The sequence below is a fragment of the Gigantopelta aegis genome, chromosome 3, assembly GCF_016097555.1.
Source record: "Gigantopelta aegis isolate Gae_Host chromosome 3, Gae_host_genome, whole genome shotgun sequence".
Lineage (NCBI taxonomy): Eukaryota > Metazoa > Mollusca > Gastropoda > Neomphalida > Peltospiridae > Gigantopelta > Gigantopelta aegis.
In genome coordinates, this window is record NC_054701.1 from 69824258 (window position 1) to 69851027 (window position 26770).

General features: G+C 36.7%; 1 protein-coding gene across 1 annotated transcript; it reads left to right on the top strand.

Annotated features, from left to right (window-relative positions):
* The first annotated feature begins 150 nt into the window (after positions 1–150).
* LOC121392127 (kinesin-like protein KIF22) lies at positions 151–26770 on the top strand. The gene is made up of 16 exons (XM_041523489.1): positions 151–196; positions 5865–6015; positions 6388–6515; positions 10644–10798; positions 11683–11828; positions 14021–14194; positions 16523–16598; positions 17745–17789; positions 18214–18370; positions 20040–20214; positions 21195–21418; positions 22172–22318; positions 22784–22852; positions 23806–23930; positions 25447–25506; positions 26026–26770. Exons 2-16 carry the CDS (start codon positions 5873–5875, stop codon positions 26050–26052), a joined length of 1851 nt encoding a protein of 616 aa, XP_041379423.1. The 5' UTR covers positions 151–196; positions 5865–5872; the 3' UTR covers positions 26053–26770.

Consider the following 26770-nt stretch of genomic DNA (forward strand, 5'->3'; position numbering starts at 1 on the left):
GTGGTATCTCTCACCTATTTTGTAAAGGCGACCAGTTAATTTCAGCCGTCCGTCTTTTAGATGGTATTCATTTAATTCAAGGGCAAGTTACTTGTGATTGACTGCTTTTATGCAATTTCATTGGCTATTTATTTTGTGAGCCATTTTCAAAGAAGGAAATGGGTGCTTTGTAAACATTCTTGCTCAAGATTACACCGTAGGTTAAATAATAATGATTTTAATTGATATTTAGAAGCAAGTTATGTTTGGTTAAAATAAATTAATTGCATATTGTAGCTCAGGTGTAAACCAATGTGTTGCATGATCGATCGCTAGTGATGCACTGAGACGGCGAGATAGCCGTAAATCCTATTAAATAGGCTATTTCCTACTGGGCGAACTCGCCGTACATTTTATAAAGGATTGGCACTGTTTAGAATGTTTATATTATTAAAATTAATTAATGTATAGACTTATTCTTATTCAGTGCATGTTGGTGTGGGGTTTTTTAAAATGTTTTTCATTGATGATTGTGTTTATGTTTACACCTTGACGAGATTGGGCGAGATCTCCGACATGTTTTTCTTCTGTGTAAAAACTGGTTATGATGTAACTAGATTGTATTAATAATATTTAAAATGTATATATTATTAAAATCAATTAAAGTGTGCATGACGTTGTTGACTGGATACTTGTTTCAAGCTGAATTTTTTTTTTATTGGAATTAAGTCATAATAATTGTAAAATGGTTTCGGTCCACATGTATTAAAACAGTTTTCATTTATTATTGCATTTAAAAAATATATTGTTTTGATAAAATTTACATATTGAATGAATTAAAAAAAATATATATAATTAATGGAATTAAGTAATAATAATAATATTGTAAAATGGTATCTGAGGTTGCACCCATGGCATATTATTTTAATAGTGAACACAGACGATTCATATTAAGTCGCGGGTCTAGGGTATGTTGCATATCACAGCGATCAGGGCTCACCCTGTACATTGCCATATTAGCCAATTGCTAATTTTTACACAAAATGGCTAAAAAAAATTAGACTTTGGCTAATAAAATATTCCTTAAATTAACCATATTTTAATGATTTTCAAGGAAATACTCTACATTGGTGAAAATTGGCTAAACAAAAAAATTTCCAGTGTGAGCCCTGAGCGATGCCCTACACCTTGTATATATATGGAGACGAATCTGAGTATTACATTTAGAATTATCACTAAAATCAATCAGTTCATTATTAAACTTTTTATTATAAAAAAAGTCTAAAAACAGTTCATATTTTGATACGTATACTACACAGACTCAGTGTGAAACTAGTTCATAAAAATAAACTCGAATGTAAATGCACATTACATTCGAGTTTATTTTTATGAACTATTACTAAGTGTGAGACTAGTGACACGACAGTAGTGTCTTGTTTAATGACACCACTAGAACACTGATTTATTAATAATCGGCTAATGGATGTCAAACATTTTGTCATTTTCATGTATAGTCTTAGAGAAGAAACTCGCTACATTTTCCATTAGTAGCTGCAATGAATGCTGGTCAAGTCGCCCCAAAACCAATTCACCCCAGTGTTTGAAACTCTGCTGTTACTATTAGTTACGACCATTTATTAAATGGTTTATATTATCATTATGGAGATCCTAATATCAGATACATAATAATTATTATGTAGGGCCTCCACGATTCCAAAATATTGGTACGTTGGACTCGAGTACTCAAGGGTCAAACTCGACCTGGACCCGAGTACCCAACACTTAGGCTATACTAGATGATGATGAGATTAAGAAATAAAGTAAAATAGTATTATGCATCTTAATTCCAGCACATGGATGCCAAATCATGCCATTGTATTGCATTTAGAAACCGGTTGATACGTTTCAGTTTTGTTACAGACGGTCAGTTTAAAATATATCATTGATTATTATTTACTGCTGAAATTATTGTCCTACTGTTGTTCTGTTCGTATGTCGGTTACGCAACTTTAAAATCTCGAGAACCGCCAATCGGTTACGTGGTGAACAATTAGATTCTAAAATTAAAAGTACCATATATCGGTAATGAAAGTGAAAATCAGTTTATGTTTTTTTGTACCACCAATGTGGCACAGAACCGTAGTTCAAGTGTTTGAGTATTAGGCAAAAAAAATAAAAAAGTTTGTTTCAGGTAACATGGCTAAAAAAAAGTAGGGTAGGTAGGTAGGATTTTTTTTTTTTTTTTAGTTCAAAGAAAGGTTACCCTACCTTAAATGTGTTTGCCAGAGAAAAACTCAGTCTCAAGATGAAAGACATGAAGGCAAGCTGTCTGAAAAATCTTAGTTTACTCTTTGCAGCCAGAGAGAAATAAAAACAATCTCACTGTCAATGTCAGTTTTAAGTTTCACATGCCATTTTCAAAAGACAGGAAAACAAAAAAAGTTCAAACTATTCCTTTCACCAATAAAAGTCAGTAGATGACTGCACAGAAACTTCACAGCTTTGTCCAGTTTTGTCAGAGGATGACTGCACAAATTTGTCCAAGTTGGTCAATAGATGTTTGCACAAAAAGTTCACAGATTTATCCAGTCAGTAGATGACTGCACAAAAACTTCACAGATTTGTCCAACTTGTATTGGAAATAAAAAACAATACTAATTTTGTGTGCAATTTACAAATCAATCGGCTTAGAAATGAATAACTTGTAGGAAATTTCATAGTAATAAAAAAGGCGTTCCTAGCCCGAGTACTCTGACTGTAAGAGAGCTAGACGGACATTTGGACATAAATAATGAGAGCGTGTTTATGTTCAAATGTCCGTCTAGCTCTCTTACAGTCAGAGTACTCGGGCTAAGGCGTTACCTGTGGAACGGACTTATAGTTTTAATGTTTATTAGCCTATTGAACGGACCCATGCTAAAATCACCCAAATTAATTTATTCCCAATTAACTGAAACACTGAAATAAATGTGAACTGTTTAATGTTTGTGGTTATTCTTGAATATTCCGTTTATTTAATTATTACCCATGCTCAGAAGTTGATAGGCCTATCTACATCACTGGCGTAGGAAGCGGGGAAGGGGGTACTTTGTAGCAGCATCGATGGTTTATATATTAATTTTATACGTGTGTGTGCCCACCCACCCCACTTTTTGGTATCTTCCTACAGGCTACACCCGTGTATATTAACAAATTCTGGGTACTAGGCCTATCGGCCTCCCCCACCCAAACCCCCAATACTTGCTGCTGGTAATAACTTGGTACTTGGTGATGCCTTGACCAGAAGCGGTCAGGCCCTTTATAAGGGCCCTATGGGCAACCTAGGGAGACACCACAGCATCGTAAAGGTCTAAAATTAACTAGCTACTCTCGATTCACTAATATCTATATTAGCTCGGCCATTTACCTTTCAACCGACCGTTCAAAATTGCGCCAAATTCCCTCAATCAAAATTGCGCACCCTTTTCTCTTTGGCATTTAACTGCTCCATTCAAATTCCATAGCACCACCACCACCCCAACCCGATTTTATCGGGCTGCTGGTGCTCCCTTGCACCTGCCAGTGCATGCAGTCCCTCCTCTCCCCTACCCCCACCTTTCCTGTCATGGAACAGCTTGTTCTGAATGTGCACGTAAAACCCTATGACATGACATGACTAGGTCTAAGCAGTAGCCAACAACGAAAATTGTACCACGTCTTCTTCTAATGACCTTCACCTTTGCATGCGGAAAAAACCGCAATGACTTGTAGTCTGTGCATGTGGTATCGAGAAATCCTTGATTGTTTTGTTGAGATCGCACGTTGTTTTTGGAAAATAAACCTACAATGTATGAGATGACTGGAGTTACGATAATACGATATATTTTCCTCTATAGGCCTACAGTATTTAGCAGTTTGTAATAAAAGCTGTTTAATCACCACACATGTTACCGTACTGTCATGCGATCTCGTGTGTCACCGATTACCGTGGTACCTAATAAGAGCATGTGTTAATGATTCCAATTTCAAACAAATTAGTTATGCTTATATCCATTCAACGTCCAGATGTCTAGTCTGGGTCCAGTCTCTAACAACGCCAGTGATTGAGCCCAGGGCACGGCGTAAGAAGGTGCCAAAAAGTGGGGTGGGGGTGTATAAAAACCATTGCTACTGCCCCCCCCCACGCACACACACCCCTCAACCTCCATTTAACACACACACTGACGTGTAAGATTTATCCTACTTGATTACTTCTGTCGTCTGCTTTGTCGATCCGCGACCACAACTTCTCTGTGTGCTTCCCCCACAAAATTTAGGGTCGGTCGGGTGACCGGAAACAAATTTTTTTTGGGGGGGGGCCTTAGGTAGACCTAACTCATTGGTTACAAGAACTATATTCACGTAATCGAACAATCGGTTACCTAAGTAAAACTCACGTGAACTGATCTCAGGTTACCTAAGATTTTGAAATATTGTCCCCTGCAGTGTATTATAATTGATCATTGTATTCCACCATGTACGGGTAGTCTTGCTAGTCTCGACCCATACCTGAGTACTTGTGAAGACCCTACTATTATGTACAATGAACTGTCAAGCCTATTTTAACAACGATTGTAAGTTTGTCACTCATTTCCTTAAAGTAATGATCAGGCAAGGCTTTTGGACTCGACTGGTGTGCATATATTCAACAATATTTAAATTTTATTGCTTTTAAAAAATATTGGTATATTAATTGATATGAGTTGACTAAACAGTGTGGGGCGAGTTGACCTACTCCCGCTGCAACTGCAAGGGATCTTTGCACCACAGGGAACGCCTATTTTTCATGTTATGAAATTTAATACAACTTGCAGATTGTTTTTTAAATTGGACACAAAAATAGTGTATATTTTTCTTTGTTTTCAGAACATTTTTACTTTTATTCTTACGTCAAACAAACCTGAAATTATTTACAAAAAACATTTTTGTAGAAGGATGGGACAGACTATATACTATGGTTCATCAAGATAAACCTCGATTGCAAGCACAACCTCGAATCAAGGCGCCCATCCCACAATCAGGATAGCACATATCACAGCCTTTAATATACTAGTCCTGGTGCACTGGCTTGAACCCAAAATAGCTCAATGGGCTGACCGAATGGGATTGATTCAAGCCCTAGTACTCTGCTGTTCAAGAGCTAGACAGACATTTGGATGGTTATGATCACTCTTAGCCAGAGATACATGTAACAGTATATATAGCAAAACCACTGAATTGCTGCTTACCTCAAGGTAGGCAAAGCTTCCTGCTCTAAATTCTAATACAACAATAACCCTATGTTTGACACTAAATACCATCACATTGATTACTTTCGAGTTTGCCATTAACAAGTATTTCAAATATATATAGGAAGAAACCCATCAGCACCTACATATTTAACCGGAACATTATTGAAAGCGGGTGCTGTCGGGTGATAATGCATGTTTATTTCTGTTGTTTAAATTAGTGATGCTTTTATCTGATTTATGAACTGCTTGTCAGCATTTATGACCAAAATAAAATACAAAGCATATTGATCATTGTTACTATTGTTTATATCTGGTTCAATTTCCATGTGGAATTTATTTTCACAAATTTTATTCATACGCAAATTGTTTTTTTTAATAAATTCCACACAAAAGTAAAGTATTTTACTGTAAACAGTATTAACATAGCAACAGATGTCTGCCTCCTAAATGAAAAGACCAATTAACCAATGAAAAGGATGCATTACCATCTAGGGATAGGTGCTCTAGACATATTTTTCTAACATGGCTTTCTGGCACCTTTTACCAGTTGATTGTCAAACTAGAATTTATATGTAGGAACACCTTATTTATTTTATAATAAATTAAATGCAGACTTTTAATATAAAATCATTTCAGAAGACAGGATGGAAAAAAAGCAGTCGAAGGTAAAGGTCATTGTGAGAGTCCGACCCAGTCTGAACGATGATGCCAAAATATGTGTCAGTACAGATGCTAATTCAGTAGAGATATTCAACCACAGAAATGTCAATGAAAACATCAAATATGAGTAAGTCTTTCTTTGTCTGTCTGTTCTGGGTTTTTTTAGAGATCTTGCAAGATGTATACATGGTAAAAAGAAAATCCATGTTATGTACATGTATAACATGACACGTTTGTTGTTTTTGTGGATTTGTTTTTTCAGGTAGGACAGTGCTGGCTCTGAATGAGCAGACAATTTCGATAAACATTTCAGAAACCCAGTTTTATTTTGTCCGAAAAATTCACCCAATTTTGTGTGCTGTGTTGGTACGGTTAAATGTAGCCATGCAAAGATTATGATTATACAATGTGGATGAAACTCTTTACATACTTGATAATGATAGTTTTAAGAACACTTGTTTTTTAATATGTATTGTGGGTTTGTTTTTTGTTTTTTCAGATTTTGTTCAGTGTTTAATTCTTCCAGTACACAACAAGAGATTTATTTCCAGTGTGTTAAAGATATAATTCCAAATGCCCTGAGAGGAGAAAACCTGTCTATCTTTGCCTATGGACCAACAGGAGCAGGTAAAGAAATTAAAACATGTACTAGTGACTAGTCTATTATTAGCATGCTGTGATTCTGCCAAAAAGAAATGTTTGGGTATGGCGCTATGAAATTGAATATTTACAATGTGTGTGCTGAATGCAACTGCAGTCGACGGGTTATGGGGGGCCTCCCCCTGAAAAAAAAGGGTAATGGTTAAGGTTGAGAAAATCATACAGTAATGATAAAGTCATTAATTTTGTTAAACAGTCAACTTGAAAAAATACAATCTGCACAAAAAGATGGGTATGGCACCCACCAGAGTTAAGTTCTTGCAATATAGTGATCAGAAAATACCAATGTAACCAGCCTCGGTAATGCAGTGGTTAAGCCACCCTCTTCCGTGCTAACCAACTAACAAACAACTAGCCCACTGTCCTAGACAGACATCCCAGATAGCTGAGGTGTGTACCCAGGACAGCGTGTTTGAACCTTAATTGGATATAAGCATATAAGTTGAAATGAAAAAAAAATACCAATGTAAATAAAACCCGTCATATTCGCCAAATGTTTGAACTGTGTAAGACATCTGTGGAAGTAAGGCTAAGCAATGCTACCTACACCCAGGGGTGCAGAAATGGGAAATATTTCACTCACCTACCGTACCAGAACCAACTAAAATTTACTAGTCCGCCAGAATTTCTACTAGTCTGCCAGTCTATAGAAAATATACTTTATATATACATATTATAAATATTACAGATATTTTAGCCATACATTTTTGGGGGAGTTTTGTTTTAGCCAAATGGCAATAGATTGTGGTTCTGTTTTGTCCAATATAGTTCAATTTTCGTTTGGGGCCGTTTTGGCATGGTTCCGTTTTGGGTATAACCCATTTCCGGAATTTCGCACTTGCGCAGTTCAGAACTCCGAAGTCATCTATTGGCAATGTGCTGCATATATTGTGTATTTCGACATCATTCTGAGCAGTTTGTTTGAATGGTACAGAATTATTGCATGGTTTATGCAATGTCGCAGATTCAGTGCAAAAAAAAAACAATTAATAAAAAATAAAAACAATTATAATAGTCAGTCAGAATGAGATAGATCGCCGTGGAACTGGTAGTTGCATTTTTTAACGCGTCCGTCAGAATTTTTACTCGCATTTGGCGAGTGGGCGAGTACTTTCTGCACCCCTTTACACCCGTTACAGTTCGTTTGGTTCATTGTTTATTAAGCCTTCAAGAGGAGCAATTGTTTCACAATGCTTTGGTGTCCCAATTTCTGGGGAACTGCTGCCATTGTTTAAAAGGTGACCACTTGCAGACAGTAGAGGTATAATCGCATGCCGGTGTAGACAGTAGCGGTATGATCACGTGCCTGTATAGGCAGAGCTAATCATGTAAACCCAGACCTGTCAACCATCCCAGATTCCGCGGGAGTCTCCCGGTATTTGAGTAAATCTCCAGTCACCTGCGCGGGAGACAATTTCTCCTGTTAAATGACATTTTTGTAAGCATAAAAAAATCAATCACGTTTTGCCAAAATAACTCATTCTCATTCGGAAAATGTCGACTACTTTCGGTTTCCGAGAATGTAACAGGCCGAATTGTCCCGACTGTTTAACCTTTGCCGAAGTAAGACTTGTGGGATATTTATATTGTTAAAAAAGCACATGGAGTTTATAAAATGACATGTTATTATAATCATAATGTTGTCATCGTAATGGCTACGAAGCGTGTTGCCACTAATTGAACAGGCTGTGTATTGCCATTCAGTGTTGCCATATATATAACTATCCAATTTATTCTAATGACGCTTCTGAATTGTAAAATGTCTTCCCACTAGATTACATAATGCAACTATGACAAATCTGAAGTGCCAGACTCTGGCCCAGAGTTGACAGCGGTACACACAATGCATGTTAAAATCACATGTCACAGCAAGACAACGAAAAGACCAATTAGCTATATAAACATACTTGTGTCAGTTAATTTTGTATGTTTGCGCAGTAAAATGTTGGTAACATGGGGTACACTTCAAGAGATTATTTTTGTACAATTAATAAATGTTGTGTTTGACATAAATTTACTCATAGAAATGGGTATAATTCCGGTAAATTTTACTTTTTTTTGTTTAATTTTTTTTTTTAAATGCCAAGATCTAAGGTTAACAAGTATATATGACATTATGTAGTGTTCATATAACTTATTGTAATATATATATACTCTTCAAAAAAAGAAACGCAAAAGGGTACAAATGGGTTATAACTCCGATTTTATGTTTCCTACCGGTTCATGCTTTGTGAATATAAGGTCATTGCATGTCCCAAACACATTCCCACGGTTACATTCGATAAAACGCAGCTACTGTACAATAAAGTTCCAAAATGTGAATATTCGCAAAAACGCAGCCACGTGCAAACCATGTCACCACTGCACGTGCGTTGTCTGCACGTGCAACATGAACACCGACAGTATAAAAGTGCAGGGTGTTCGCTTGCCTGGCCTCTGTATCTGGCCGACAGTTGACAATCCAGGACATGCCACGTCTCAGTGAACCGCAGAGAAACAATGCCATCGGCCGACTAGACGCAGGCGAATCCAGAACGGCCGTTGCCAGGGCATTCCATGTGTCCCCAAGCACCATCTCCAGACTGTGGGACCGTTACCAGCAACATGGATCAACACGTGACCTCCCTAGATCCGGTCGACCACGGGTCGCTACCCCCGGGCAGGACCGCTACATCCGGGTACGCCACCTTCGGGAACGATTGACTACTGCCACCTCCACAGCCGCAGCAATACCAGGTTTGCGCAGGATATCCGACCAGACCGTACGGAACCGCCTACGTGAGGTAGGAATTCGTGCCAGACGTCCAGTTCGAGGTGTCATCTTAACACCACAACACCGTCGACTCCGACTGCAGTGGTGCCAGATTCATCGACAATGGCCTCAACTGCAATGGAGACAGGTGTGGTTCAGTGACGAGTCCCGATTTCTGCTCCGACGTCATGATGGAAGATGTCGCGTGTATAGGCGTCGTGGTGAACGTTATGCGGCAAACTGCGTGCAGGAAGTGGACAGATTCGGCGGGGGTAGTGTCATGGTGTGGGCAGCCATCTCACACACTGGCAGAACTGACCTGGTCCACGTGCAGGGCAACCTGAATGCACAGGGCTACATTGACCAGATCCTCCGGCCACACATCGTTCCAGTTATGGCCAACGCCAATGCAGTGTTCTAACATGACAACGCCAGGCCTCACACAGCACGTCTCACAACGGCTTTCCTACAGAACAACAACATTAATGTCCTTCCTTGGCCATCGATATCACCGGATTTGAACCCAATTGAGCATCTATGGGACGAGTTGGACCGACGCCTCCGACAGCGACAACCACAGCCCCAGACCCTGCCCGAGCTGGCAGCAGCCTTGCAGGCCGAGTGGGCCACCATCCCCCGGGACGTCATCCGTACTCTGGTTGCTTCAATGGGCAGGCGGTGCCAGGCAGTTGTCAACACACGCGGAGGCCACACCCGGTATTGACTCCAGATGACCTTGACCTTGGTGGTGTGTCCTATCACTTACTCACAATGGACTAGAGTGAATTGTGAACAATCCTGCAACATTTGGTAATTATCGGACTCACCATTCAATAATTAAATCAATTCTCCAAATGTTACGACAATGTGGTTTTGCGTTTCTTCTTTTGAAGAGTATATTTTTTAAATCTTGTGATTTTGGGTTAAATTGTGTTAATTTAAAAAATCTCTTCTTTTTTTTTTACAAAATCTCATGCTTTTTCAACATACACCTCTTGCTTTCTCTTGATTAAAGGTTGACAGGTCTGTGTAAACCATTATTTTGTTCTTGAATTTGCATCCGAAATCCAGAATAGATAGCATCAAGTTTAGGCAGAGTTTTATTCATAATAAATTAACAGTAGCTGGACGTGACTTTAAAACTCACACAGAAATCCAGTTTAAACAAGAGTCCAATGTATATGTATACACTACAACTGTTTTTTCAGTGCTTTAATATTGTTTTGCAATCACTAATATTTTGTGTTTTAACTTTTTCTTCTTTTTTTCAGATCTCTTCTGTATGCATGCAAGCAGTATTTAACATTTGGGGGAATAAACCTATGTTCTTCTCTCTTTTTCAGGCAAGACGCATACAATGTTGGGATCTCCCAGTGACCCTGGTATCATAACACGTGTTATTAATGGTCTCTTCAAGATAATAGCAGAAAACAGTGATAGTGTTGCACAATACAAATACTCTGTGTCATTTTCCTATCTAGAGATCTATAATGAGAAGGTAAGTCTAGTAATTGTCACGTGAAATGTATAGAACTCAACTCAACAATAAAGTCGGCCAAAAGCACGTGGTTGATTTCTCTCAATAAGTACCCAACAGCCCTCTGAAAATTGTAAGAACTATCATTTCATTCACACGTCTCACACAAATCTAGTTTTGCATAACATATTTTTCTTTTGCATAGTAAATTTAGGCCTCTGAGAACTGAAAAATGTGTGTCAACCATTTATGGTATGGGTTAAGAAAAACCAAATTAAAGTAACCCATTTAATTTTTGCTTAACCCATCAGGACCATGTAAACAATGTGTTATTTAATGATCAAATGAATAATGGGTTACTCAAATCTAGACTTGCATGATGGAATTATCGTTTTTGCAATTTTTAGACGTCTGCATTTACTTGGTCACGAAGGGTAACATAAAAATGAAGCAGGGTAGCTGAATTTGTTTTTTTCATAATCCATAATTTTAAAATAAGAAATTCCTACGGTTTAATCACATTTTCCTTTTGACCTGTACTCGTAAACTCTATTAACGTGCCTCTATCCAATTAATGTTCAGACACGTCTCTCCCACACACAATCTCTGGCATGGCCAGTCGTCGAGTGTCAGACAGAATGACTTGTACTTGTAGGAAAGTGTAGCATTAATTTATTTGAAGCATTTTGAAAGATTCTGAATGTTTTAAATTGTTGGCATGGTGCTGCTAATTGTGTTTTGTTTGGTCGGTTAAAATGTCCATGCTTTTAAAAGATCCAAACTTTAGTAACATCTGAACTGCTGTATGCACATCCAATAGCCGATCATTAATAATCAGTGTGCTCTAGTGGTGTCGTTAAACAAAACAAACAAACGGATGTGAATCCGATTGTTTATCTGTTCAGGTGCAGGATCTGCTGGAACCAAGCAACAATGATCTGCCCATTAGAGAGGATGGGGAACACAACATCTTTATTGCGGGACTAGCAGAGAAGACAATTACAAGTTTTGACGAGTTTAAGCTCCTTTTTGGTCCTGCTTCAAATAACAGGTAAATGTTGCCAGTGCCGTTTGATGTACTTCACATAATATGATTCATTTATTATGCCATTTTATATTCCATTTTGAACATGAAATAATATTATACCCTCAAATGTACACTATTTTTCTTTCTCTATCCACTTTTCTAGGTACAATTTTTTTTCTCAGTTTTGTCAGTTTGCATTGGGGGGTTTTGAAAACCTTGAAAGTACTTTTAAGTTTAAAACATTCAGGCTCATTACCTTTGAATACATTCCCAGTTTGGAGCTCCACGTGGTAAGACATGTTTGTTTCGCTTGTGCACACTGCACATGCTTTCGTGTGCTTGACTTGGGGGTCCTTCATTTCGTTGTTTTTGGAAGTTTTCTACTGGGATGTATGCAGCCATTGGAACTGATTGAACGCTGGAATGCTTCTTGTTTCGACAGTCTGCGCCACCAGGTTGGATTTTTTTTTAGCGAGATTCCTTGCCTCCACGTCATTTCTCCGTCTGACTGTCGACTTGTTTTTTTCGTGACTTGTATGACAGCCATTCTGCAGAACGCCGCGGTTGTTCGCGTTTAGTCGCTACATGTCCGAGCCTGTCCTAGCAGCACTGGAAGATTGACCGCTCCACTCTAAGAAGAAATAGGAAGCGGGCTCGGCCCCTACTACTCTTTTTCTAGACTTTACCTTGCTTTATAGTGATACCATCTCGTATTCTCCGGAGTCGGGCCCGTCAGCACCACTATACCAACCCATGACGACTGGACTATACCCTAGTCTGATACTCTTTCTCGTTCAGACGGATCCGGCTTCTCAAGATCTCTATTTGAGCACAGCACTACACCTTCAATGTCTATCAACTGTCAATCTAGGGGTTTTCTTGACGGGATGCAACCCATCTCGTCCCTTTAAGCTGTGCACCCAAACGGCCTTAACGAGGCCACTCGCGTGGACATATCGATCAGACTTTAAACTTTTAGATCTGCGTTCAAAATGTTATGTCGAAATTACTTCTTTTTTAATATTATTAAATAGTCCGATTCTCTTCTTCAATTCTTTTTATTTTTGGCTTGTAACCTTTTTTTTTTCTTTTTTTGTATTCTATTAACTTTTTTACTAATTGCTATTTTCAAAATTCTGCCCATTTTCAACCACCCCCCATCCATCCCGAGTCAGGCCACCGATCTTATCGGAGGTCGGACTCGGGATGGGCGTGTTCGAAACCCTAGTGGTATATGGGCACGTTAAACTAGTTATCATCATCACCTTTGAATAATACTAGTTCATTGAACATAGCTAAGAGAGTGGTTTAGACCTCCCATAAAGGTTGGTATTTGCATATTTTGTTGTATGACATACAGTCTATTAACTCCATTTTTGCAAGATTACCAACTATCATTTGCTCAGCGGTGGAGCGTTTGCCTGAGGTGCAATGAATAATTTTATATCTATATATTAAAGCTGGCTCACACATTCATTCATTCTTTCTCATCTATCACACTCTGCCTACCATTCTCATTATCTTAATACAAAAAACTTTCCAATTTCTTCTACGATTTCAATCTGTTTTGACCCTATCTGTCAGTTTCCTCCAACTCTGTCTTCTGAGCTGTCCACACAATTGCCCACCTGTCTCAACTTCCTCCACAGGTGCAATCTCTGTGTACTTCCCTGCACCCACCTGGCATCCTCGTCCTCTGCCGCTAATAAAGCTGGTCTGAACCACGGCACTAACTAACGACTGCAGGTAGTAGGGGAGCATAGTAGGTAGTTACAAGTGCCTCTTAACAATGCCCATAGCTAAGCCCATAGCTAAAAGCTGATGGGAAATGACAGGTGTGTGGCATGGATAGCCACAAAATACAAGCACTTGTCACAGTTGGAGAGACAAGGACTGGGATGTGGAGGTGGACAGTGAAAGAAGTTGAAAGATGGGGGGAGTTGCCAGATTTTGGTGGATAGTTTAATACTGTAAAAATATGACATTATACATATATATATATATATATATATATATATATATATATATATATATATATAGATTAGTTTAATAACGTGAAATATCTCTCTCTAGGAACCAAACGTGTTTGTTGACTTCTTGCACTTGTTTCCTTTTTCAGTTGTCTTTTTTAATTCTTACATGCATATATATCTGTTAATGAGTAATTACATTCATTATAATATCTGTTGTTTTTCTTATTTGTATCTTATTCTCAGAACTGTAGCTGCAACAAAGCTGAATGACCATTCGAGTCGCAGTCACAGTATCTTGATGTTAAAAGTGCATAAAGTTCAGCAATGTCCACCGTACAGAGAGTACAGTGGTAAAATCTACCTTATTGATTTAGCTGGATCCGAGGATAACAGAAGGACAGGAAATAAAGGAATAAGGTAAGTAATGGATACTTTAAAATGAATTCCATGTCTAAATAAATTATTATATTTGGTAACCATGTCACACATGTAGTAGTTAGGTGAATGGTTCTTATTTGTTTTTGTTTTTTTAATTATTTGTTTGTTCCAAGGCATACTTATATTGGTTTTCCCTGCCTGTGTAATTTTAAAGTTTAATGTTTGTTTTGTTTAATGATACCACTAGACCACATTGATTTATTAATCATCGGCTATTGGATGTCAAACATATGGTAATTTGACATAAAGTCTTAGAGAGGAAACCCGCTACATTTTCCTGTTAATAGCAACGGATCTTTTATATGCACCATCTCACAGACAGGATAGCACATACCATGGCCTTTGATATACCAGTCGTGGTGCACTGGCTGGAACGAGAAATACCCCAATGGGCCCACAGATAAAGATTAATCCCAAACCAACTGCACATCAAGCGAATGCTTTACCACTGGGCTATGTCCTGCCCCATGTTATTTTAAAAGACATGGCTTGTGCAGTATTTAAACCCAACTTTACACCACTGATACTACAAAAAAATATGTTATTAGGTTTTTCATTTTAAGAGGTAAACAAATGAATGGATCTAGGGATTAATAGACTCCATCATATGTGGACATGTGGGATTGAAAAAGTACACCCTCAATGGGGGGAAAATCGACCCAAGATGAGGGCTGCCGAGTCCCAGGGTTGACATCCACCACCGAGGGTGTCCTTTTTCTATCCCACATGACCGCATATGATGGAGTCTTTTTCTCCCATTCATTCGATAAATAAACCATTGTTTTACACGAACAAAGAAAGATGGCTGAAAACATAACTTCTTTATTTGACAGTTTTATCATAAATAAACTACACTATCATATTTGCTGCGTCTTTTTCATGTGTTAAATATAAATTAACAAGATAGCTTTTATAATGAAAGTTTTAATAACAAAATATTGATCTAAAACTAACCAACTCTCATTGATATGATGTCACATATTACCAATACCGTAATACCATGCTAAATTCAATGACATCATAGTCCATGCAAGACAGATTTATTCCGCATGGGCAGACATTATTGCTAGGGATGAACAAATGAATGGATAAAAACAAAACCTACACTACAGATAAATGTTTATACTACATGTAATACTTTATGCCTAGTTACATTTGTTTGCCAGAGCCCATGGTCCCTAGAAATGCATGTACTTGTATATATACAAATATCAAAGTCATTGTTTTATGTATTGCAGGGTTGAAAATTAACACAAAAACCATGGTTGCCAGCAGGGCCAGTTGAAGAAAAATCTTACTGGCCTTCTCAAATTCAACTAGCCCTCCAATTATCACACTGAAATTCAACGGCACAGCCAAAATCAAAATATGGGTGGCAGTCCTCTTTGTATTGTGCAAGAGGGGGTAAAATCTCCAGTAAAGGATTTCCTCTGGAGTAGCTGTCCTCCTACAGACGAACCACACACACGTGTGCGTTTAATTTGGATATTGTAAATGCTACAGTAGTAGGCTACTAATAAAATAAATATCGAAAGAAAAATAAATCTGTAAAAAACAAGAAAAAACTATATTTTAACAAAATGCTCTATGTATTTAGTTCACATATTACAAAGCTTAAAAAACGTACCAGTACTTATAACTATTGTCATATAATAGCTCTACTAGATACTTATGGCATATCCAGTCCATTCCAATAAGCCGACGACTTCTTGATTTTAAAAAGAAGTACATGCAGTGTCTTTGATACGTTTTGACACCTGGCCCAAAGCCACAGAAGTTAAGTCTGGTGCTGTCAAAATATAGAGCATGTTCTTTGTCTTCTGCTGCCAGACGCCGTGCGTTTTGTCATATTCAGTTCAGTTTCAGTGTCTTTCTTTTCAACTCATCAGACCCTAAAATGGATGATCGTCCAACGGACTATCTTTGTAAACTTCTTAGTTGCCCGTAGCCAATAAAGGTCGCCACGGGCGACCAGGCGACTGCTAATTTTCAACCCTGGTATTGGTTAGCACTGGTTAACGATCTTAATAGATCTGTTTGTAAACAGCACACTTCAAACATTGCATGTCAATAACTTTATTCCGGAAATACCTGAACAACCAAACTAAAGGTCTCACACCACAATAAACATGTTCATTAGCAGGTCTCACTAAACAATTAAAAGTAAATACATAACACATTGTAAACAAGACATTTGTATTTGAAGTATTGACTCTTTTGAATACAATATGCAACCTAGCATATCATGTTACTTGGGTTATGACAAGTAATGTTGTATAAAATAAAATAAATTTATCACTGTTTCAGACTGAAGGAAAGTGGTGCAATCAACAAGTCTTTGTTTTCACTGGGAGAAGTTGTGGATGCCATTAACAACAATTTGGTAAAAGCTTCTTTTCTTCTCTTTGTTGAATAGGACTGACACTTTGGATAATACATATAGATATTTTTGCAGAGCAAACTTGATTTTGAATTCTTATAACAAGGAAACTGCCTAAAAGTAAGGATTACTACTTGAAAAAACTTGGCTGATTATAAATTTAGTATGCAGGCCCTAATCTAGAATGGAAAAAGTAGGAGAAGTGACTTCTCCCTTCCCAGAGGAAAGGGGCGAAGTTTGATAAAAATGGGCGAAGTGAACATTTATCGGTACATTTCGTAACGTTTCGCCAGTTTCCATGTTCAATCAAAAAAATTGCAAATTTTACACTCGATTCTAATCGTAATAATTCAGTGTAAAATACTACTTCTGGTAATAAAGTTTAAATAAAACAGTTATATGTTTCCTTACAAATGTGATATTATTAAGTAGTTGATAATGTGCCATTATGCTAAAATTAAGTATTAATTAGTATTTTCTGGCTGTACTGAAATGAATGTGGCCGAGGATTAACAACGCTTGACTGGTCACAGCACTCTGCGCACACTTGAGAAACAATAGCCCAGTTACGGGTGTTTCTGAAGAATTTCAACATTACACGGCATTAATCTCTTCACAGCAGCAACTGGCATTAGTATTAACATTTGTTGGTTGATGTTGATAATAAATTGATCACGGTAAAACATTATTTCATCAAATCAATCAGCCATTACAATGCGCATGCGCAGAAACAATTTCCCATTAATAGGCAGGTTCGCGATTACTCGGGGATCAGTCTGATGCCAAAAATAAGCACACATATGGCAACAAGTGAGCTACATGTATGACAATAAACAAATCAGGATCTTGACATCTGTTGTATGATTTCATTTTTGAAATCGGATTGAGTCCAAAATATTACAGACTCACTACTGCTAATAACTCGGCGACTTGAGTTGACTTTCGCTGAAGAAAACGCTCATTTCGCCGGCAAGATTAGGGCCTGGTATGTAGTCTCTAAATTTATATTAATTACAGTGATACAGTTAAATTGTTTTGAATATGTACTGAAAATATTTACATGTGCAGGAAAAATATTATTTTATTTAAAAACATTCCATACAATTATTGATTATGTATTTGATATTGTTATATTATTGACTGTTCCAGCCTCGAATCCCTTATAGAAACAGCAAGCTGACTAGACTACTTCAGGTACCCGTATATTTTTTAATCAAAAGTTCATATTTTTTATTAATTTTGCTAATGAAATGTTGAGTGAATATGTCACATATAGAATGATTTTAAAACATTACAGAAATTTGTTGAAACTTAAAGAAAAACATATGTTCTACATCGGAGTTCATTGAAATCCTGTTTTTCGGGCCTGAAATTTTTCTTGGGTTAGAAAAAACTTGATAATTAATTTGTTCCCAAATAAAATAACTCAATACAAGTTGTGTCAAAAGCTGTAATAATATTTGATTATTGTGTTGATGTTCAGAGAAAAATTCTGAAAACTTATTTTTATTTATTTGCTTAAGTTAATGGAAAATGTCTCTTAAAAATCACGAAAGGTCATGAAATATGGGTGATTGTGGGAGAGTAATATGTCAATGTCTGGTTTGTTTTCAAACAGGATTCCATCGGTGGATCATGTCACTCAATAATGATCACAAACATCGCCCCCGAGGAGCACTATTACTACGATACCTACTGCACACTGAACTTTGCCAGCAAATCTAAGAAGATTGTCAACACAACCACTGTATCTACTTGCATCAGAGAACCATCAAGTAAGAAATCTGTTGTAATATATTTTGAATGGAGGGAAAGGGCATTGGAGGACGGGGTTGTTTGTGGGGGTTGTTTTTTAATGTTTTCAAATCCTTTTTTTTTTCTTTTTTTCTTTTTTTTAAATATAATAATAATGGAAGTAATATTGTAGGAGCTATGTTGAGATATGTGGTTCATGTTTTGACGGTATACAGGTGACCTTGAATGTAAAGGTGTGCTTACATTATTATGCATTGAACAAGCATGTGGAAAACATTTTGTAATGTCTAAATACAAAACGAAATCCAATATTTATTAGGTAGCAATTATTTGGACTAACAGTAAGGGGAGATAATTTGTTTCCAGCTTCTTTTTCCTCCATTAATTCATGTAGGTAAAGTACTACAGGCAGGCAACAAAATAAGTCGACAAAGGTCATTCAGGTTACCAAATCAAAAAGGTCCAGAATGGTACTTTGTTTTCACAAAATTTTATTAAACAAACAATAATATTAAAATATTTATCAGTTGTGTGTTATTCAAATATAAATGAAATCTTTATGCTGTTATACGACATAGTTGATTCTGATTAGCTGACGTTACCAAAAAACTATTCTTTGATATAATGCAGAAAATGACATCATCACATAAAATAGGACATCATTACATAAAACAAGTCATGGAAAGGATGTTAGAAACTAAGTGATATGTATTTTGAACTAAATAAGTGTTGTTTGCTGTTATGAGAATTGTTTACAATTTTTTGTTAATTTATCCATTTTATACAATTTATGATTTAAACATCAATAGAAAAAAAGTGAATCACTTATAGCTTCTAACGGGCCCATTACTCGACTCATTTTTGGGACTAGTTGACCTCTAAACCTCTACATATTATTTTATCCCCTGTAATAGTGGAAATTGTAAACATGATAAATGTGCCACAATCTATAGGTTAACAGGTCCGAAATTTGTTATAACCTGTACATAGTTTATATAAGTCACCACAATTTATTTCGATGCCTACACAGGTATCATTGAAGCTTTGTTATACACTTTTTACATAAGTGACAGCTCTGTGTGCCTTTACTAAATGGACAATACTAAAGTGACAGACCCTTGTTTTTAAACAGACATATTTGTCACTATTAGAGCCGTTTTTGATAATTGAAATCAGACATTACTTAGATGTATTGTTTAGATTGTCCATTTCTGTACATCCAAAGTGTTTTTGATCATCCTGGTGTTTCTAATACCACAAAATGTCTGAGAAGTAACAGTTACAGAGACAAGCTCTTGTTTATTTTTAAGGTTATTTCCCCGTTCCCTTGTCACAAACTGTTATTTTCATTCTGTTGTAACAGTATCTAGATGTGTTACAGGTTTGTAGATTAACCAAACTTATTTCTTTTCAATATTACCTGTCCTCAAACAAGTCTGTTTTCACGGGTTGAAACTAGGGTCTGCGATTTTAATAGTCTTGCTTTCAGTAAGGATCCAATCGTAGGAAATACATGTAGAGTATGTTGTAATCATTTTGACTGCCTCATGACTATTGTTGTGCAGCTACATGTAATGTAATTTATGGGTTATTGGTCATTATTGCCCGGTGTACATGCAACATGTTACGGTTTTTTCACTTACTAAATTCATCATGCCTTTTCTGATCAAGCTGTTTGTGTTTTGCCAGTTTGCAGGCCATCAACCACGAGTCTGAAGAGAGCCTACTCGGTACCAGCAGTTGGTGATCCGAAGAAGCCGAAACTTTCATCGAAATCATCACTGCGATCTCTGACCAGTCTGCCGTACCCTCCACAAGAATCCACAGACATGCCTGTACTCTGTGATCCCGCACCTCTCCTTAGGTAAGAGATGACACATTTAAAATATATCATTTTTGTTATTGGAATTTGTTTAGGTTTAAAAAATTTGTGGATATAATTTTGGGAGGGCAGGGAACATTTAGTTTACAAAATTTTGGTAAGCGACATTTCTTGTTAATTAAAAATTGATTCATGTTTTAAAATTGTGTAACGATCTCTGAAACATTAGTACTGAATTACCATGGTTCGCACGGTCTTGAAAAGTGCTTGAATTTAGGAGTTTAAAATGAAAATTGCTTATTTTCACTTTTTTGGGAAAAAGTGTTTGAAAAGTGCAAAAGTGCTTGAAAAGTCCTTGAATTTCATGTGAGTGCGACTAGCGCGTCATTTTAACCATAAATTACGGAACAATCTTGAGAGACATTTAGCATTTTTACTTCCGTGTTCGCACTTTCATTCGAGCACTCGCGACATTCCACGACCCGAATGTACTCGGCCCATTCCGGAACAAATGCTATGTTCCAAATGCCTCAGCCGAGATTTACCGATTATTGACGAGCGTAATAGCCTCGTTTTGAGAACTGCAAACAATAGTCAGGCGAGACGACACGGAATCACTTAGATTTTGAAGTTTTTGCAAGCACATGTTCAAATTTAAACATGCCTAGTGGAAAGTGTGTTTTTAACAAAACGTGGTGTCGAAAATATGCGTGGATCAGAGCGAGTAAGGACGTGTCAAAGGCCTTGTGTTCCTGTTGTCGCAAGGATATTAACATTGGCGCCATGGGCGAAATCGCATGAAAACATGTTTGTATTTATGGTCCTTGAAAACATAAGGTAGGTCCTTGAAAAGTGCTTGAATTTTATGGGTCCTTGCCTGTATGAACCATGATCATGATGCAATATTGAACAAAATGTTCCCAGCAAGGTGCAAAGAAATTATGGTTTTAACAAATTGCACGGAGCCTATGCAATTATGCGGAACCCACTGTATTTGGTAATAATATCCTATTTGGTTGCAGTCCTCTCCTGAGAAGACAGACCAACTTGGAGAAAACTGTGGATTCCATTTTGCAACACATTCGCCAACAGGAAACAAAACAGAAGTCTGCTGTTGTTCTTAGCCCGTCTGCTACAGCCGACATTCAGAAGCAGTTGGCAGTCTGCCAGCAACATCTGATGAAGCTTTACAAACAGCAAGAGTCCAACAAGCTCAACAAAGATGACAGTCGACAAGTACTGAAAGGTGGAGTGTAGAAAGAACTTGAATTAACTAGTGGATTCTGCCTTTCAGTTTAATATTTGTAAATGCATCACCTTAATAATTGTAACTGCTTTGCTGTTTAGTTTCTTTCATTTGTTTTGTAGGCATTGGTGGGGGGGGGATGTCAGGATATAAACCGTGCATGCATTTATAGTCTTTCCTAGCAATGAATGTCATTTTCATACAATGATATGTACTATAATTTTATGTATTTCTCAACTGATTGATTTTTAAATGGCACACAAAAATAGTGTTGTTATTTCCAAAACACCTTTATTTTCTTCTTACTGAAATTATTTATGAATTTACATTGTTTATTTAGCTGGGAAGGACTATTGTATGATTACTACTTTATACTAAACATTATCATGAGGTTTAGCATCATTACAACATAGTTGAGAGGTGCTTTGTTTAGTAAATGGTAATTAGTTATATGCATATTTGTCTGTCGGTTTATTCTTATTTTTGTGCTTATATCCAATTAAGGTTTAAGCACACACACAAGTCCTGAACACACACCTTAGCTATCTGGGCTGCTTGTCCAGGACAGAGAGTTAGTGATAGAGAAGTTGGTGTAGTGGCCTTACACCTATCCACTGAGTATTAAACTTGTTCTGGGTGGGAGGCGGTACCAGTATGCGAACCCAGTATCTACCAGCCTATAGTCGATGGCTTAATTACTTCATCATCGAGGCCGTTTTCATATTTGACTCTTCTGTTTTTTGTTATGCTCAGATAAGACAAATGCTAAACCGGTGCACAAGCCTGTAGTAAAGAAAGAGATAGATGACAGTGATGGAATTACGTGCAGTCCTTTGTTTGCTACGACCTCCAGAGTCTTCAAGAAAGGCTTCAAGTCAACTGCAGTGAAAACAGAGAATGGTACAGAACCTACAAACTAGCATGCTCAATTCCAGTTAAAAGAGCTCAATAATCTTGGAAAACATTCAATTTGAGAAAATAATTTAACAAATAATTTGATTTAATCTAGTTTTAGATTGCTTGTTTGTATTTCTATTCTATGTTTGTCTGTTTCTATTTTATGTGAAAATCGTTCACCACAGTCATACTGTACATATTGTATTTATTATGAATGCTGATGAGTTGTAGAAGTTACGGTAAGCTGCCTCGTATCAAGAAAAACAATACAAGAATCAGAATTGCTGTTGATGTAAATTTAATAAGAAGTCCTTTCTTTTACCTAACAAAGGAATATGATTGCAACTTGGACTCCTAGGTAAGCTATTGGTGCTAATATTTCAACAAGGTTACATTTTATAAAAAAATATTTACCTCTGTTCATTTTATTCTAACCAGTCTTTATTCCATTTTATTTTATTGTGGCAGATGAATCTCCCAAGAACAGAATTAAAGAGCTGTGTCGGTCGTTCAATCCTGAGTTACAGAAGAAACACAGTATGTTTTTGTTTTAATCATTGAACATTATCTTTCACAAGGATGTTACACAGTTTTTCAGCGTATGGTGTTTTTGTAGCACCAGACATAAGTTTTTAATAATTGTAGATGATATAGTATTTGGGTCTGGTAAGAGATTGATGATTACACAGAATGCCATATGAAACATTCAGTCTAGGTTTCAAATCTAGCTACAAAAAAAAAATGGGTTAACAAATGAAAGGGAGGGGGAGGGGGGATCTACGTTCCTATTAGCCACTTGTCTAGAGTTAAAAATAATTGGCTGTATTAAAATTGTTGATGTTTAAATTTCCTATTACAACAATATATGATTCCTCTTCTTGTTAACAATCTTCATTTGTGTACATTTCGTTGTCCTAGTGTATGTTTGAGGATTTCTTGTGTGTACTCTTTGTTTTTTAGAAATGCATCTTTCTGAATGGTCAGGGTTTATGGAACATTCAAAACTCTTCGGCTGATCACAAATATAAGACTTACTCATATCCAGATAAAATTTTAAATTATGGTGTGGCAAATGCTCAACAAATGTATAGGCAGGGTTTCTGCCAGAATACAAAGCGTAAAATTAATAACCTAAAATCTTGGAAATTAATTAATACATTTTTAGAAAGATTATATTAAGATAACTGCTGTTTAAAATTTGTCAAAGTACATGAAATCAGTGTCCGGTTTCAAAAGATTTCAAATCCATAACTAATAATAGAGGCATTTATGATCTATTTTGTTTTTGTTACTTTCCTTCAAATTATTGTCTGGCAGAAAGCCTGATACATGATTATCCACTGAGAAATAAACTTAAGATGTGGAGAACTTGCTATTTTAAAGCAAGAAGCTTAATTTGTAGCCAGACATCACATACAGTGTTGTAAGAGGGTAGAGTACCTATAATAGTGTTTATAACATGACACAATTTTTATTTTTTTTTATTTCAGATGCACAGTTTCTGAATATTATAAATACTGCATCAATCAAAGAACTGCAGAATCTTCACACTGTTGGCAACAAGCGAGCCAGACTCATCTTCGAATGGAGGGAACTCAACGGCTGCTTCACAGAGGTACATAGCATTTGTTCAATAACCCGAGGTGCTTGAGATTTAAACCCCCTTGGTGAATCCAATTTGGCTTTTTCCCCTTACCAACCAGGTATATCACAGGCATCAAAAGATTCCTTGCTGCTAATGGAAAGATGTAAGAGGTTTCCTCGGGAAAACAGTGTTTTGGACAAAAAATTTACATCCACAGCTTATGTTTATGATTATTTAATCAGTGTGCTCTAGTGGTGTCATTAGACAAAACAAATTGTAAACTTTGTGTAATAGAAAATAACAGGATAAGTTTGGTCGCAGTTCTTGTCTGGGGAATGTGTTGAACACATGGGGAGTAGAGAAGTGAGTCGGGTAACAGCCAAAGCTGGTTAGGTTCACAGTATTTGTACCTTTGCAAAATGCAATTTTATTAATAATGTACTCTTTGTAGGTATTGGGTTGCTTTTCCCTGATTTCAAACAAACAAGTCCTATCCACATTAAAAAGGTCATCCAAGTATTCATCTACACATAAGCATACAAGACATGGGGCAACTGCCTTTCCTCCTCTCTCTCTCTCTCCCCTCCCCCCCCCCCCCCCAGTGCTGGAGCAAAACCTCAGATTTGGACAAAAATTATTGATATTCGGGGGCAAAATATGCTAACCTAAGACCTTTTTACCGTGTATTTACATCATTCTACCCTCAAAATTACTTGTAATCCATGCAAAGATGTGTAGAGATTCGTTTGCAACCCTATATAGCTGTTTGGTAGTAATGCTAATATAAATAAATGTTGTTATGCAGATTCTGGCATTTTCTTTTAATTCGGGCAAAAATCAGCCTGTCTCCCTACAAAAATGAGAGTCTATCAGCCCTATGTCATTACATAACCTCTTAATGCTCATACTATTGCATTTTGGCTGATTAATTTAGGAGATAACCATATGGAGTTTTTAGATTTGCGGGTGTTATTGTCTATTTGATCCCGCAAATGTCATTTGAATGAAACATTTGCGGGCATCAAATAGACAATAACATCCACAAATTTAAAAACTCAATATGGTTATGTCCATTGTAAACTGGATCGTTTTTCAATGGAACTAACTGTATATTTGGTATTTCTTGAAAAAAATACCTGGCTACAATCTAACTGTAGACCCTTGAATTGTCAACTTCGCCTGTTCCAATAGCTAATGACGTCATTAGCTTTCCGGGTGTTATTGTCTATTTGATCCCGGAAAAAGAATGCAATTAACCAATCACAAAACAGAACACACTCGCTTTCAGTTTACAATTTAAATTAGATCATTTGGAACATATGATGGATAGTTAATGTTACAGAGATGGGGTGACCACTGCATAGGTTTACGTTAAACATTAACTGAGCATTGCTAGACTATTTAGTCATCTCTGTATGTCTTTTACCATGTTAAATGATTTTTGGCAGGTCAGTTCTAATGTTCCATACCTCATCTTGCATATTCTTTTTCAATAAAAATACAATTAAAACAACCCAACTAAATGACTTTGTTATGTTTCTCACAGCTAGAAGATCTGAAGAAAGTCCCTGGTTTTTCAGAAAAGAAATATCAGACACTTTTACAAGTAAGTTATTTCTATCAGCTCATGCATTACGAAATGCTAGCTTTAGCACTAGTAAAATGATACATTGCTGGAGTATGTATTACATCCGTGTTTACAGTATAATCAGACTTTGTTATGATGACTATAAACATACATAGCAACCAATCAAAAGCTGATGTAAACAAATATGACTAGATACAAATGTACTTTTAACTTGCATACTTTGTTAGCCATTTTTAACAAAGGTTATGGCCCTTGAACTTAGGAGATATCTTTCATAATTCCTTGAGATATTGAGATGAAATTTTGTATATAGTTTTTTCTCGTACTGTTACAGATTAAGTTAGACTTTCATGGCAATTTAGCCATTTTTCATAAGCCCTTGAAATGAAAATGTGTTGAGACCCGTTAGTGGACATGTATTGCTTTTGCAGTACTCTCAGAATGCTTTTTATTAAACATTTACTATGACACTTACATGCTTTATTTTAAAATGTAGTAAAGTAATTTTATTTTAATTTGTTTTAATATTTTTTGTAGAGTAATCTTGTGATGCAATTCTCTTAAAATGAAGATCAGTTTACCATAATCTGGTTGGTGCTGAACACCCCAAAGACTTCTTACCAACTCCACAGTTCATCTGATGACTTAAGAAGAAAAATGGTGCGCAAAACAGAAATTAGCTGTCTGGAATGGTATATACACATAATAAAATGTATGACCATTCAGTAATGTGATTTCAAGCCTCAGGAAATTGCAAGACTGATCTGTTTCTTTGTGCATCATTCATGCAAATCTAATATTGTGTAAACCTGATTTTTTTTCGTTCACGTAGTAAATTTAGAACATTATTTCCATGGACATAATGGATTACACAAGAAGGAAACGGTTTACCTGAATTTAATAATAAATGGGTTATGCACATTCTCAGAGGCCTAGATTTCCACAGTGGTCTCTGCTAGTCGTTGGCAGTAACATGTGGTCACGGAAATCGCGACATTGTCTCACGGTTTCCAGCGTCAAGTGTTCTTGTTCTAAGGGAGATTCTGTATCTTAAGAAATGAACTAGGAGCTGTACACTTGTTGCTTAGCCTTGCAATTCAACAAATTCTGCTTGGAACATAATGGATGTTCCATAAATCACCGTGGGTAGGATTGGGGGAGGTGCCAGTTATTATTAAAGGGACATTCCTGAGTTTACTGCAAGTTTTAAGATCTTATCGACTAACAGAGACTTTTTAAACGATTGTAATTACATATCAAATATATTTTTCTGCATAAAATA